This window comes from Carassius gibelio, chromosome B5 (assembly GCF_023724105.1).
Source record: "Carassius gibelio isolate Cgi1373 ecotype wild population from Czech Republic chromosome B5, carGib1.2-hapl.c, whole genome shotgun sequence".
Classification (NCBI taxonomy): domain Eukaryota; kingdom Metazoa; phylum Chordata; class Actinopteri; order Cypriniformes; family Cyprinidae; genus Carassius; species Carassius gibelio.
Genome location: NC_068400.1, coordinates 37,782,445 through 37,799,360, shown reverse-complemented (window position 1 = coordinate 37,799,360; position 16,916 = coordinate 37,782,445). Strand labels below are relative to the sequence as shown.

The window sequence follows — 16,916 nt, the reverse complement described above, 5'->3', positions numbered from 1 at the left end:
TTTTTCTTTGTGGTTTTGTTGGAGAATGTACCGTTGAACAGGACCATGAGTGAGGGGTCCGGGGGACGCCTCAGATGGGAGCTGGTATGGATGCCTGGGTGAAACATAATCTAGACAAAGAAATGTTAGGACTGTAATTAAGTGAACACAAAGCAGCCCCTCTTTCTCCCTCTAGTACCATCCCCCATGGTTCTGAAGGCCAATGGGTGTTAGAAATGTCATGCGGAATCATGTAGACAGAAGACTTAATAAAGAGATCTATCCTCTGAGATTACATATATCAGGTCCTTGAGAGGGATCCGTTGACGGGGGTGAGATGGGGTGCATGAGATGTGCTGGCAGGAGTCCAGAAGCCAGACAAACAGAGAGGAGAAAGTAGTTGCTTTCTGCTTCTCCTTGTGGCTTAATGGTACCACGTAAAAATATACTAGTTTGGAGTGTGCTGCCTCCAAGTGGTACACACAAGCGTGCACACACAAGCACACACACGTGTAAATACTAGAATATAATAGAAAACTGTTATTTTTTTTATTTATATAACATTTTACAGAATTACTATTTTTCAAATAACTGTTTTACACATAAATACAGTGTTCATGAGCTTAAGAGACAAAAAAAAAAATGTAAAAATAAATCTGAATTATATTAAACTTTTGTTTAGTAGGGTATATAAAAATATAGTGGAAGCAAAATGAGCTTCATAAGACCACAAAAATTTAGACCTAAAAAACAAGTAAATAAGTCTAAGTAACAAATATGTAAATTTGTAAAACTAGTATTAAGTAAATAAATCATTGGAACATTCATTGAAATGAATTCATTTTCACTTTTTTAGAGAGGTCTATAATTTGCAAACACAACATATTACTGTTAATTAGATGCTATATAAGTGCAGTCTTGACAAGTGATCTTAAACGTTTTGGCCCCACTGTATATTTTTCAATCTTAAAATCTTGATTCTGAAAAATAAGAGATCAGACAATATTTCTTTTTAATTTCTTTAAGTACCTAGTGTGATGTGTTTGGCAGTAAAACGTTCAGACTCACGGTCCTTTGTAGCATATAAACTGCAGAGCTTGGAGAACTCCTGACTGAAAATAATCAAAAATTATAATTGATGAAAAGACAGATACTGAGCAATGACACTTTTATCTTCATTGTGCCACAGAAGTTGATGCAGTGCATTAAACAAACAGTGGTTTATAGAAGGGTCAATGTGTAGGGAAACGTTCTGACTGCAGTCAGTAAACAGATCAGACTGGCCAGCTGGGTATAGTCTAGCTCCTCTCGCAGAACTAAATATTACAGGAGCATATAAAGACTCCAGAAGGCTGGGTAAAAACATCAGTTTATCATTACAGATCGTAAAATGTGTTTGCTTTATGCTCAGCTTCAGCCCAACTGGAGAGTCTCTTACAACTTAAAGGTGAGGAGATTACAGTATATAATACAGTCATTTTACTTCCATGCAGGTCTAAAGAAGTTAAATATGTTGTGGAAGTCTTTAATGAGTGGAGCGGTGAGCCACAGATGGAAGTCTGTGTGAGGTTTACTGATTATTTCAAGTGCTTCCTCCAGGTCTTTCATTTTCACTAACACGTTTAGAAGTATTCATCAAGTTTTGGTGAAACCTCCTTCCACTTTCTCCAAATGTGTGTTTACCGTTAGGGTCGACATTGTCAGTTTTATACATTTATTATAAATACTGACAAATCCACCATTAACTTCTATGAATGAATTTCATTTTTTAAAGCATATTCAATATGTGAACTCTACCATTCAAATGTCAGCGGTCAGAAAATATTTCTTAATTAAAATTACATTTTAATATATTAAAATAGAAAACAGCTGTCTTAAATTATACTAATATTTCACAATGTTACTGTTTTTTTAATCTAATAAATGCAGCCTTTGTGAGCTTTCAAAAATGTACAAAAAATAACTCAAATAAATCTTACTGACCCCAACCTGTTGAAGTCATCTATTTTTTTGCAGTTTCCCCAACACAGGGCATTAACAGGTGGCAGCACGCTTGTTCTTGTCATGCTGTCAGTTAATTCTGAAGATCACTGGAAGTGAAAGGCACAAAGGAGATGCATGCCAATATCAATCCGCTCATTCATCCATCAAATCAAACCCTTGGTAGGAAGCAAATTTCAGAGATCTCTTAAAGTGGCAGATCAATAAAGAACCAGTCACTCTCACTCATGCCAAGCAGAATAAGGTTTGAAAACACTGACCTTTGTCATAAGTCCATCGTCTGTGAAGGGAGGTCTTGGCATCTTAATTTTGATCCAGGTATTTCAGGCATCTCTATATGTTTTTATAGTACAATGAACTATCGTTTCAGAAGATGAAGGAAAATGATTCCCCATCATGTGAGATACTTGGTATCTAGTATTTAAACAATCAACCAAATATTCAGACAACTATGAACTTTTAATAAGGCAAACAACACATGAAAACATTGTCACCCGCTTCAATCAACACATAATCCACAATAAAAGGCTTATATAGTGATTTACCAACATATATAAGGCTACAAATACAGAAGTCAGAATATCTCTCAGTTATGTTTATTAGTTCACCTTCTCTTCTGGTTGTAAACCAGTTGGACTAGTGTTAACTTCACTAACAGGATAATATAGACACAAAACAGCTTATCATTTCATACAGTAAACTGTGTTGAGGTTGCATTGACAGCTTGCATGAATTAGAGATGTAATACTAAAAGTAAAGACAAGAAAACCAAGTTGTTTCAGAGTTTTGGCAATTGTTACTGGACTGTTTTGTTATAGCCATCCTTCCCAAAGAATAAAAAATGAGAGTGGTTTAATGTAGATGTACCATAATACTTACATTTTAGTTTCTAACGATTCAAGTAAGTCAATTCCAATACTGATAATGTTATTTATTAAAATCCTTAAAACCCCTTATAAAGGCTGATAATACTGTAAAGGAGAAAAAAAAACTAAACATCTTGGAAAAAAGTATTTGAGGTCAGGTGGTATGATGGCTGTTGTGGTTGAGAGCCCGATGGTGCCTTGTCCTGATCTCCATTTCATCATCCTGTTTGAAAGTTTAAAGTAGTAAGTATAAGGATTAACCGTAAGAAGAATAACACATGCATCTAGTTATCTTACTGTATCAGCTGTATCTGCCGTCTCATCCTCTTCACTGTGCTCACTGTCTGGATTGGACAGATCAAAGTCTGATAGCACTGCATCTTCATCATAGTCTGTCTGATACTCAGACTCCTCTGTGTGTGTGAGTGATTGTAAGAAACAAAACAAAGATGAGCGAATGGGATGGAGAAACGACATACGTATAGATCAACCGTTTCTCACCATCCACCGCAGCCTGCTTCACTGGCTCTATTCTGGACACTATTTCAGCAAGATCAGTGAAAGAAGCATTGGGACAGGTCACCTGGAAGAGAGAGAATGATGGAATTAGTTTGTGATGCTGCATAAGAAATCAGCATAACCTGATTCAAAGCCCTTTACGTTAGTGCTCCTGGATTTGTGGAATTCCTCTTGATGTTGGTCTTTGAGCATCGTCTCCCTCACCCCACTCCGGCACCACACGTCAAACACGGTCTTCCCATGCTGGTAGCCAACGTCCTGCAGTATCAGAAAAAAAAAATTGCTGCAGTCAAGGCCAAAACAACAGAAGTTTCAATGAGATGATGACAGCCCACTCACAGCAATCTCATCAAATTTGCCAAAGTCCAGTGTGCCATAGCGATCTATGGGCGGTCGCAGGTACTCGCAGTAGTCACTGTCTTTTACCATTTCCAGCTGACGCACAGAACACACATAAGCCAGACGGGTCTGAATCTCTGCCATGTTCAACACCTAGAGGATATGAAGCCATAATCCAAAATTATTTTTGGAGCAGTAAATGCAAGGTGTATGTTAATGACGGGAAGCAGCTAAAAAATAAAATATTTCTCCATCACAAAGCATTTATGAGGGCTCATTATGCAACCCAGTTATCAACCCACACTCTTATTCTCTCTATAATAACAGTTCCACTTATCGTTATGCCTTGAAAATATTTCAGTTTTGTGAGATGTAAACTTTTGAAAGGCAGTGTATATTATACATATTATTATTAAATCATATAGTAATTACCGTTATTTTCGGACTATAAGTCACACCTGAGTATAAGTCGCATGAGTCCAAAAATACGTCATGATGAGGAAAAAAACTTATATAAGTCGCACTGGATTATAAATCGCATTTATTTAGAACCAAGAACCAAGAGAAAACATTACCATCTCCAGCCACGAGAGGGCGCTCTATGTCTTCAGTGTAGACTACAGGAGGACTGAGCAGCATAGAGCGCCCTCTCGCGGCTGGAGACGGTAATGTTTTCTGTTAGTTAATTTCTCTTGGTTCATGTCAAATTAATTTTGATAAATAAGTCGCACCTGACAATAAGTCGCAGGACCAGCCAAACTATGAAAAAAAAGTGCGACTTATAGTCCGGAAAATATGGTATATTATTTGTAGAAACAGACACAAACAAATGTTTTGGGATTTGTAATTGAATAACCCATAAAAATCTATTTTATTCAACCATCACCATATATCTTCTTACCTTTACTTTTTCTGACAGAGGGTTTAAGCGTTTCCATAGCAGCCACCATCCAGATAAAGAGTCTCCATAATTAGTCAGATCAGTCTCATCCTGACTGCCCACATCAACGGCAATCACCAACTTGGCACCCATCGAGCGAGCTGTGTCAGCTTTACAGAAATGTTTAAAATACATTACAGCTAACATTTCACAATTAGCAGTTTAGAGCTGGGTGATAGCACATTCTGCAACAGGTGAAAATACAATCATTTATATGTAATACTTATAATAAACTTAACCAGGTAGGTTATTGATGTAGCCTCCATCCATGAGCAAGTGTCCATCTTTAGGGTCACACAGAGGGGGAAGGTACCCAGAGAGAGACATACTGGCACGCACGTACCTCCACAAAGAACCTAAAAGAGAGCGTACATGTTAAGATCTGTGACAAAAGATGAGAAATAAAGATGAGATGTTTTAGAGATAAAGAAGTCACCGTAAGTGTGCACTCTCATGGAGGAGGCAGTGATGTCTGTGGTGATGTTGAAATAAGGGATCCAAAGGTCCTACCATGTAAAAAAAAAAAGACATATGCTCAAGATTTAGACTTACATAAGAATATGATGTTATGATATGCAGTGTCAAACAACTGAACCTCGATTTGTTTGTCCTGGAAGATTCCACTAATGCTGGAGTTAAATGATGCTCCAGTAAACATGGATGTCACTGGGTACGTCAAGTCTGTGATCTTCTTAAAAATGGATCCAAAATCCTGTTGTGCATGAAAAAGATAACTCAATGCATGGTTCTGCATGTACTGTATGTACGTTAGTGTTCAGGATAAAGGGCTCACCATGGCCCACTGGCGTGCCCTGACCGTCATACGACTGACACTTCGCTCTTCAGCATAGAGCGCTCCTATCAAGGAACCAATGGAAGTGCCACCAATCAGATCCACAGGGATCCCTGCCTCACTCAACGCCCGAATGATGCCCACCTGAGAGCAGCCTCTGTGGGCATAGTGCGTTTTTAAATTCACATATAGGGTTTAGTTTTTACATTTTAGTACTTAGTTGAGCACTGAGTGATATTAGTATTTTTTAATGAAGCATTTTAAAGGTAAAGTGAGTATTTTTCTTTTTCAATTTCCCATGTGTAAAAACGTAGTCTGTCAGTTTGACTTCCTCATGCAATGTGAACATCAATCCTGTCATGCTTTGAAAACACTGACATGTTAAAAACTGGATCAACCAATCAAATGAGTTTTGGGGCGGGGCTACCAGTTTGACTGACAAGAGGCAAAGCAAAAGGAGGGTAAAAAAAAATTCACGCAAAAATGACACACTTCACCTTTAAACATACTTCATATGTAAGCAAAGATTTAAAAAGTCTAGATGAGGAGCATATATGGCCACAGAGACAACTATATATATATAACATGCTATTTATATCATTGCAATTACAGAAACACACAACAGAAAAATTATGTCACCACTACGTGAAGTAGATTAGACATTTTATGCCCAGTTATATTTCATGTTTGACCCACCTTTAAGAAGTCGCTGATTACGACTGATAGCAGGCAGGGATAGAGAGTAGACAAAGAGTCGCTATCATCGAGAGAAACCACAGACATGCTGAGAATGTGAACCCCAAAATAACACTAATGAGTTAGAAATCGCTATATTAGGATTAGTTGATGAGCACAAAAATTCAAAATTTAAGTGGATAGAAACTTTTAATAATGCAAAAAATAAATAGTTCAAGACAATACTGCTCTACAGATGACTGAAGAAGTCAACATCAACATGCTTTTGCTAGATTATGTATGTGAGAAATGTTGTTGGCAGCAGGCCACATGGATTAAGGAGGAACAGAATTGCTGGTGATGAAGGGGAAGACAAATTCGTACCTGGCCCCCCCTCCTCCCAGCACCAGAGCGATAGCGTTGCCTGTCAGGATCCGAGCCAGACGCGAGAAGTCAGAATGCCGGTCGGGAGGCTTCTCGAATACCCGCTGATACATCTCTCTCTGACAGGAGAAGAGGAAAGTGGGAGTTTGCACGGATAAGAGATGATGAGTAGATTAGGTCACACAGAAAAAAAAAAAAGTTTTGAAGAATGTTCATTTAATAAAAGTGGATGGGGTCCAGCTGCATTACAGAAATGTCTTCATTCTTAAGTGACCTGACTTGAGATTTGAAAAGTTCTGTTTCTTCAGTGAAATTGCCATGGTTAATAAACAGACAGGACAGGATTCAGAGATAGAATGTTTCTGTAATGCAGCCCAAGTGTTGTGCAACTCAAAAGAAAAAAAGCACCATAAAAGGATCATAAATTAGTCACAGTAGTCTATACAACTCAAACAATATGTTCCAAGTCTTCTGGAGCCATTCGATAACTTTGCTCGAACTGTGTGAAATGTCTCGCTAATCACTGCAAATCTTGTCTTAACATTTTGTTTGACATAGTCCCCATTCCAAAGGTATGGGATTCATTACCTACTTACTACATTAGCAATAAAACATGGCTTCAAACATACCTTTTTAGTAAAGCGTTTAATAGTTATATGTATGGTAAGGTTAATTTGCTAAGGTGTTTTCCTGCCTATGGCCCCGGACTCCAGCATCCCCATGACCCTACATGAGATTAGTTTGATATAAACTAATTTTTTCAGTTAATTGTTATGGAGCACTGCACATGACATCCAGGAAAAAAAAGTAAATGTGCACACAGTTTACTAATTTCGTCCCTTGATTTACTAAATTGTGTGCACAATTTACTAATTAGTTCCCTCTCTTCAAGTAAATCATGCGCTCGATATAATAATTTGTTCCCTCCTTTTAAGCAAATTGTGTGCACAAAAAAATGAGTCGTTTCACTTACTGTCTGCATTGTCACAAACCAATGTAGATGCCTCTCACTTAAAATGATTCCATGCAATGCTGCAAGGCTTTTGAGAATGTGTATAGAACCCATTCCCAATTCAAAATAAAAGTTACAATTACAGTGTTTCTGTCAATAACATAACATAACTTTCATTTTCTTTTAAATGAGTAACTGTTCTATGGTTTTAGTTTTAGTAACCTAAAATAAATTTGCATTGCATTTGTTATTCAAAAAAAAAATTGTTTTAAATTATAAAAAAAAAAAATTATAATAGCATTCACATTTGCAACAATAGAATGTTAACAGAGATACCAGTTTAGGCAGACTCCTCCTGGAGAAGACCCTGTGGGGACATGACAGATGCAGATGTCTAGAGATCCAGCTGCGCATGTTGAGCCACTCTGCTGTTCCTCTTGGTGGAGGCCCGTCCTCACGGTGCAACAGGACCAGCTGCTTCTGAGCTCTCACAGCACTGCTCTCAAGCATTCGCTCTAGCTGATACCACAAACAGATCCAAAGAGCTCAGCTTACCAAACAATTTAACAGAGATGTGTGTGCAGACATTACTTCAATGAATTAGGCAACAATCCCCTCCGTGTAAAATAAATCAGTTTTTGATATGAATGGAGTCTTCATCTCATGTGAGTACATGCTTTTGAAGAAATCCACTTCAAAAGCAGTTTTTACTTCTTTATAGGCAATATCTTTTTGAAAACAATTCACCTCTCCCACAGTGGGCTCCTGTTCCCCCACACCCACTATGATGATGCAGTCCGCCTGTCTGATGCAACGTTGAGTCCAAGGCGTCAGAGAACTGTCAGACTGGTACAGAACAATCCGGTGGATGTCCTCTTGTTGACCCAACCAGCTCGACAAACGATACTCATGAACACTGAAAACACAACATTTGACTGGAAAAAATATTCAATGCACCCCAATTTGCATACTTCCCATCTTAAATGGAATGCCAGATTTGAACGAATGATCTCCAAATTGGTGTGTCTTACCATATTGCTTCAATGTATTATCTTAATTATGAACACGCTGGTTTGTAATGCAAAGTTTTACCATTTTACCACATGTTGTTATTTTTATTGTTATTTCCCTATTGCTGTAAATTAAACTGAAGTCTTGCCCATAGTCTTCCATGCTGAAGAAAAAGGTGGATACAACTCTAACCTGTCCAAGGCTGCAACACCCAGATGCTGTTTGATGATGTCACTGGTTAGGAGCAAAGTGGGGCCTAACCAAAAAGTTAAGACAGTCAACTTAGTATCAGCTTTATGTGAGACAAATTAAGAAGGGGAAAGGGATCAACAGCTGACCGATAGCACTGAGAGCATGCTGCAGCTCCAGCGTGAAGGCAGTCAAAGGCACCTCCTCAGACACAGGCAGTATGGCGACCGTAGATAGATTGGCGGCTGGGTTACCTGCGTCCCACTTACTGCTTGGGGTGTGAAAACCCAGATTGCGTACTGCGAAGATCATTATTGTGCATTAGGGAAAATACAAAGCACAAACACACAGAAGGTTCTCACAAACCTGATAGTGGACCATTCCCTTGCTGCATGTTTCCCAAAATCTTCTGCCCAAGAAGATGAATCAGGTGTGTGACTACCTATGAAGGAGTGTGATGTGTTAATGCACATGCAACAGAACATCATGATATGCATTAATGATTTTCTTTTATATGGTCTAACCTGTGGGTATTTCCTCTTGATGGAGTTAAGAGCTCCTTCAGGCAGTTTGGCCAGTTCAGAGTCTCGGACTGCATGGACTGTAGTGGCTCTGTTTAAATGAGTCAAAGCTTCCACCTAATCCCAACAAACACACTTTTAAAAGATGGACACTGCAGCAGCAATTTTATTAAACAGTCCACAAAATGATCTAAAACGTTTCCTTTAATGCATTTCCTATTGAAACATTTTAAATATATCGGTAACACTTTACTTAAAGCATTTGTGTAAAGTGCATTTTAAAGAGTCATTAAAGGGTATAATGTAATATAACTATTCATAATGTATGCGGTAATACAATATATCTTGTCAGTAATTCAAATCAAATTTAAAATGCATAGTGTAACAATGAATCGATAAGTGTTATCATGTATTAACAGTGGTTACAATTATTCGTGAGATTGTAAAATGCATCATAAAGTGCATTACAAGACATAATTCATGCATTAAAACTATTTTTATAATGCATTATGCATAAGTTAAATGTTACATTTACGTTTACATTTTTTCATTTAGCAGACGCATTTATCCAAAGCGACTTACAAATGAGGACAGTGGAAGCAATTAAAAACAAAAAAAAGAGCAATGATATATAAAAGCTATAACAAATCAAGTTTGGTTAACACAGTACACGTAGCATGGGATTTTGAATAATATAATAAATAAAAAGAAAACAGAGAGAATAGAACAAAAGAATAGAGCAAGCTAGTGTTAGAGGTCTTTAAACACACACACGCACACACACACAGACACACACACACAATTGCATAATAAATGAAAAGAAAATAGAATACAAAAAGATTAGAATTTTTAAGAATAGAATTAGAATAGTGAGTGTTAAAGTTGGAGGGTTAAATGTAACCAATATATCTTCTAAAAATTTAGTTTGTCAACTTTTGAAAGTACACCAGTATAGGTAAAAACACACACACACACACACACACACACACACACACACATTTCTCCACTTACCACACCAATGAGGTCTCCCCGCCCATACTCTCCAGCAAGCTCTTTTTTCCCATCATCCTTCATGATGACAGAGCGCAGACGTCCACTCAGAACAATGAAAGTGCTGTCTGACTTATCACCTTGTCTGAGAAAGACAAAAGCATTACCTAAAATATATTTTACATGCACTTACATTGGAAAGCATAACAGTGACCTTCGACATACAGATCTGGGAGAACTGAGAGATTGTAATGGAAAAGAGTGCTTACCTGTAGACAGCACGTCCAGCCTCCAGTGCCATCCAGTCCAGGGCAAAGTCAATCTGTCGGACAAATGAGGAAACCCTCCGTACCACCGCGTGAGCTACATTTAACACCATTCGAGGCTCGGCACGCATTATTCTAGTGGATAAAACACCAGTTGACATGGTAAGCAGTGTTCTTATACGCTATACTTAATTTGATACCATTTCTAATTTTTGCATAATAATGTATTTTTTTTAAATGTTCTTTTTTTATATACAACTTTTTTCTAGTTATTATTGATTTATGTCCTACAAAATAGCCAAACAGTAACTTCAAATGCAGAAAAACATTGACATAAAAAAGCTGTGTACATAGGCTTCAAATTTAAACTTTAAAGTTTAAATTTGGTGCACATCACATACTCATAGAAGTGTGTTTTGGAGATGGACAGGAAGCAGCAGTCACGAAGGGCGCGCACAGAAAAGATGAGAGGCTCTCCTGTGAGAACGGCCAGGTGGCCCACCATCTCTCCAGGGTGAGCCACAAAAAGACAGGTTTCTTCCTCTCTGTCAATCAGTCTCTGGTACACATGGAGAGTTCCTGAGATGACAAACTGTACGCTCACATCCTGCCAAAGAAACAAAGTAGACATGGATTCACATGTGACTTTGAAATTTATAATAACACTATAGTGTAGTCAAAGTCACAGAGGTATCTTTCTACCTGATCTCCCTCGCTTGCAACAACAGAGCCTGCTTTAACTTGTCTCAAAGTCACCCTATCTTCCAGAAGACTGGTGTCCTGGAGCACAAAGTAACATTTTTATATTACATACCAATCCTGAGCCAGCATTATAATTATATCAAACTTTTTACTTCAGTAGATCAATATAATCAATGCAGCCTGACCTGAAGCTGAATAATTTTAATCAAGTCCTTCTTGGCAGCTTGGAAAATGGCATTAACTTTACAATGGTGGATGTGGCTGGAGTGCCCCCCAGTGTCCGAGTAGTGAAACACGGCTGAAGGAGAATGTTGCATGGTCACAGACTTCTTCAGTATCGACTGGACAAGAGACAAAAGGCACATGTGAGATATACAAAATGTAAACAAATGTGAGGAAAAAGAAGGACAGTCTATGGCTTTTTATGTGCGTTATATAATTACGCCAAGGTACCTTATGAATGGCAATAGGACTTGTAGGGGCTTCCTCTTTTGTAATGCTAGCCCTGTCAAAGGCCATATTGTGGTCAGGGGACCCAGCTGGAAGATAAGCACACATTAGCATCCTCAAAAATGTTCATTATGAATGTATTCAAACATTAAGTGCAATGTCAAAGTCAGTTTTGTGACAGGTGCATGGTGAAGCGCTACCATGGGTGCCATCAAAAGGTGTTGACAGTGAGCGAGACTTCCTGAATAAAGAGGTAGGACTTTCTGTACGATGCTTCCCACCGTCTTAAAAAAACAAAACAGAAGAGCAAATAAGACCTTTTTTTCATTTCTACATCCACAACAACTATTTAAGCACATACACAAGCGTACCCTCTCCTCTGTACATCTGACTTGTGTCACTATAACGGTCTGTTGACCTCTGCGGGAACTTTTCAGAAGCTTCCTCGATTGTCTGTGAGTGTCTGCGTAGTCCTTTGCCTGGACTGGCTTCTCCTACAACACTGGCCACTGAGTCCAGTGGAACAGCTTGCCTTTCCTACATTATATGACAGAAATGGTCTATTAAAAAAATTATCATGTAATACTTTCAAATATTTTCCAAAAGTAGAGCATGACTTCTAAACATCTAACCTTATTAAAAAGTTCTGTGGTCAGGCCTAGATAGTTGTGAAGGGCGAGAAAGGTAACTCTCTGAAGACGCACCATGATGATCTAAAAACAAGGAACAGCTGTATCATAAGCAAAACAAAACAGTCTCAAATCTGTGTGACAAGAAAAAAAAATGCAGTTCGTTTAAACTTACTATTCATCAAGGACTCTTAAAATGTCTTTTACATTGATAATAATAAGAAATGTTTCTTGAGCACCCAATCAGTATAATATAATGATTTTGGAATCATGTTGCAGCTGAAAATTCAGCTTTGCCGTCACATAAATAAAGCACATTTTACAATATACTGATAATGAATTTTGAATCAAATAACTGCAGCCTTTGTGATCTAAGAGACGAAATCATGAAAAAAAAAAAAAACAATCTTACAAGCCCCATTTGATGTTAGTGTATTTTAGGCTTTAGGCTGTACCTGAATAACTCGAACAAGGGTCTCTGGGTATTTCTCAAAGACAGATTGGAAAGCCTGCGCAGGAAGGCGGAGAACAGTAGTTGGGGCTGCTGCCCTGGCTGAGACAGTTTTATAGGGAGCTGGATGTCCCTACAGAATAACGGGTTCAAACATGAGACACATTTTAAAACTCTGTGAGCATGAAAACAGGTCAGATGACAGACATTTGCATATCAGAGTGGACAAAAATGAGGCCAGATGGACTTTACAGTGATGACATCGAGGATGCTGAGAAGACTGTGAACACTGTCTCCAGGCAAAACGTGCTTCACTACAACTTCAGTCCCATCCTGAGCAAGGGAAACAAGAATACAAATCTATATAAAAAGCCATTTTCAGTAGGATAGATTAAAAACAGGCATATTGTTTGGCTCTTACATTCTCATGGATACACAGATCAAGACGCCCGTCCTGCACTACATAGATGCTGTCATCAGTGTCACCTGGGCGGAATAATCCTTCCCCTTGCTGCAGCTGCACAAACACCATATGCCGACACAGTTCTAGGAACAGAGGCTTCTCAAAATGACCCAGAACCCTGAGAGACAGATCGCAACACATTACCTGCTGAACAGCACTAGCTGGATTCTAGGCAAGGCAAGTTTATTTATATAGCACATTTCATACACAATGGTAATTCAAAGTGCTTAACATAAAAGAAAGTAAAATAGTCATGAAGAAAAAGAATACAAAAATAAAAACAAGCAATTTAAACACTTTGGAAATTATTTAAAAATGGACTTATGTAAAAAGAATTTAAGACCGTTAAAAATACAAAATGATTTTACATAAAATACAGTGAATACGTAAAATACAGTGCAACGGTTCGGACATCGCACAGTGCTCATTCAATAAATGCACAGCTAAACAGATGGGTTTTGAGTCTGATCTCTTCTGGAAGCTAATTCCAACTGCGGGCAGCATAGTAGCTAAAGGCAGACTCCCCTTGTTTTGTGTGAACCCTTGGTATTTCTAACTGACTTGATCCTAGTGATCTGAGTGCTCTGTTAGGCTTATATTCAGTGAACATATCTGCAATATATTTTGGTCCTAGGTCATTGAGTGGTTTATAGACGAGTAAAAGTACTTTAAAATCAATCCTAAATATAACTGGAAGCCAGTGTAAGGACCTGAGGACTGGTGTGATATTCTCAGATTTTCTGGTTCTAGTCAGAATCCTGGCGGCAGCGTTCTGGATGAGCTGCAGCTGTCTAATGGATTAGAGGAGTTTGCCCTTTGGCTTGAGAAGGCCTTTGACTTTCTATCATGTGATAAAACTGAAAAAGAGAAAGCTACAGGCACACTGAGTTCCTGCTTGTTCTGTAAACATTTGTGAATGTTGCTGCTATTATAGCGGGGATCGGACACATATCACTGAGAGCTGCTTCTATGCACTGTTTATCATGGATAGGAATCAATAGCTCTTGTATGAGTGCATGACAAGCTACCAACCTCACATTTTTCAGCATATACAAGACCTCAGAGGGCAGGTGAGAGTTCTGCATGTCAAACTCAGTCAGATCTGCTTCCAAGAGTGAAGGTGGAGGCTCTTTCGGCTGCAGAGCTGGTGGCTCCCTTCGGATGCGCAGGATTCTGAATAGGAGACAGATGGGAAGTTTAGATGGTAATGGATTGGCTTTTGATTGTGTGTTTTTTCTTGGCTTGTGAATTTTCACGTACTTGCGAGCTATCGATAGAACTTTTGTTCTTTTTCTGGATCGCTTTTGAGATACCGGACCTGAGGTGGCTGGTGAGGATAAGGTCTGGACCTGAATGGCCACAAATAACAACACTGCGATTTAAAATCAACCCATGACCAACACATTAATCATAGTTTTGTTGAAACTCAAAAGCATTTTCCATCCGAAGTAAGAAGTTCCGGTACCTTTCTCATGATCTTCCTGCCATAAAACATCACTTTGTCTCTTTTTCTGAAACGATATTTAGGACCTTCAGCTTGCTCTTCTCCTGGAAAAACAAAGGACAAATGACAAAATCTCAAAACCTGGATATCAAGCATTTATATTTCACAAGTTTAACACAAAGCATCTACATGCCATCCCATTGATATACAGTATGTTGATTTAAGAAGCACTTGTGGAAATCATAAAAAAAAAAAAATATCACACTCACCAAATTTGTATCTTCTGTGCAGAAAAAAGGCAACAATACTGATAAATGAAATAGCAACAGCAGCTCCAATCAGCACACCAGTCCACTGTATTATGAAATGACAATAAAGACAGTAATTAACTTTGTTTGCAAGAGAAACAATAGAGAGTACATGGGTCACTAAAACATAAGCGGATCTGTCATATACCATGGTACTCTGTAACTGATCCTCTATGAAGTGCTGCACTCGAGCCTTGATCTCAGTCCCAGATGGCAGCACTGCCTAGAATACACAAAATCATCAGTATAAACCACACCTTACTGCAGATTACCTTCAAAGAAAAGATGATTCATAGTAAATAGTCGCATGGCTTTATTTATGTATTTATTTGTGATTCGTGATTTTTTTTTTTATACGTCTTACCGGAAATATACTGCATGTGTCATCTTGTTCTTTTTCTTCCATTTCTTACAGTGAGAAGAAAGCAGAAATCAACGCATCTGACACAAATTACAAAGCTAACATGAGGCTTATTATATCCATTAAAGATACGTGAAACAATTTTCTATGTAAACTGTTAACCCTCCGAGACCAAGTGTTAATTATAACATTAAATAGTTACATAATACCTATTTCTTCTAAATAAAACTTCACTTTCCAAAAAGTGTCATAGCAAACAATTTGACAGGAATGTATTTGCAATATGAATCTCCCAGCACGTGGTCATGGCCTTTTGACACCATTACATTGATCAAGTACTGTCTTTCACTACTGTGTTTCTTAATATTCCTAAAGTTTCCAAAATCGTTAAAATAGCAACACCACTGTTAAAAAAACAAAACAAAAAAACCCTACTATAATCGAAAGTGTCAGTGGGAGGGATTCTGTCTGAGTCATGTGACTCTGCCTGTCGTCCCTCACTGTAATCTGACACCCTGTTGATGTGATTCATCATGAGACCCTCTGTGAGGGGAAAAAGTCTAACTATGACCACAGGGTGAAGGTGACGCAAAAAACTTCAATCTGAAGTGTCTTGCACCGAATGGCAAACCATTGGCAATGAGAAAGTGATTGGTTTAGGTTGGGCTGCAGGATGTGGCTCTGGGTTAGAAGTGAACACGGTTCTGTTGTTTACGAACAAGCCACGGCTATAAACATGCACTTGTAATCAAATACACCGCCAATCACTGCATCTATTAAGACTGTAAAACCATTATGATGTTGTAAAACGCGAAGATCCTACATGCAAATAATGTAAATAGATAAATGGAAAATACCTTCTGACGGCGTCTCCAAGCTGTTTTGGTCACTCTTAGACTCAGTGCACTTTGGAGTCTCCCAGGGATTCCATTCACAATGTCAGAACCCCCAACGATTACAAAATCGTGTTGCCAGATCATTATAAAAACCTGTCCACAGTCCGATTAAACAGGTCCAAAATAAGTTGTAATGTTCATTTCGTTTGTGGATTTGTATTATGCAGGAAGGAGAATTGCTTAATTTCGTTGATCAGATGTACTCATCATAAACCATGTTTACTTTTTATTTATAAAAAAACCACCAACCCTCTAACTCTTGCGTTCTCTATTCTTTTTCTATTATATCAACTTGTTTTCTTAGATGTTGCTCTTTTGTTGGGTTGATTGTGTCTATTTTCCTGATTTCAAGCATCTACTAAATGTAAATGTAATAAACTGCAACTTTATGCAAAATGTATGTCTTTTAAATTCTTATTGCCATATTTTAATGGCAATAATTAATATACTTATTATTATATATATTTTATGTTATACAATGTATGTATGTATGTATGTATATATATGTGTGTGTGTGTGTGTGTGTACATATTTTGGTTGTAAATATGTTTATTAATACAAAAAAAATCTTATTATATATAAATTATCGCACACACACACACACACATATATGTGTGTGTGTGTGTGTGTGTGTGTGTGTGTGTGATAATTTATATATAATAAGATTTTTTTGTATTAATAAACATATTTACAACCAAATACTAACATATAAACTAGCAAGTGTATATACCGCCGTTAGGAAGCTCAAAACTCGCATGCATTCTGATTAAAAAAAACAAAACAAGCC

At 37.9% G+C, this 16,916-nt stretch overlaps 1 protein-coding gene across 1 annotated transcript; it reads right to left on the bottom strand.

The window, feature by feature from the left end:
* Positions 1-2,420: 2,420 nt before the first annotated feature.
* On the bottom strand, positions 2,421-16,143 carry pnpla7b (patatin-like phospholipase domain containing 7b). The gene is made up of 36 exons (XM_052556007.1): positions 16,091-16,143; positions 15,237-15,280; positions 15,021-15,095; positions 14,834-14,918; positions 14,586-14,668; positions 14,381-14,469; positions 14,153-14,293; positions 13,079-13,238; positions 12,910-12,990; positions 12,662-12,790; positions 12,210-12,290; positions 11,949-12,114; positions 11,778-11,861; positions 11,581-11,666; positions 11,313-11,468; positions 11,128-11,205; positions 10,827-11,032; positions 10,429-10,560; positions 10,181-10,304; positions 9,173-9,286; positions 9,015-9,090; positions 8,798-8,947; positions 8,652-8,715; positions 8,196-8,364; positions 7,785-7,967; positions 6,497-6,615; positions 5,438-5,594; positions 5,240-5,356; positions 5,081-5,150; positions 4,884-5,000; positions 4,606-4,754; positions 3,705-3,857; positions 3,507-3,623; positions 3,348-3,429; positions 3,144-3,259; positions 2,421-3,069 (listed from the first exon to the last, which is right to left on the bottom strand). Exons 2-36 carry the CDS (start codon positions 15,276-15,278, stop codon positions 3,001-3,003), a joined length of 4,020 nt encoding a protein of 1,339 aa, XP_052411967.1. The 5' UTR covers positions 15,279-15,280; positions 16,091-16,143; the 3' UTR covers positions 2,421-3,000.
* Positions 16,144-16,916: the final 773 nt, after the last annotated feature.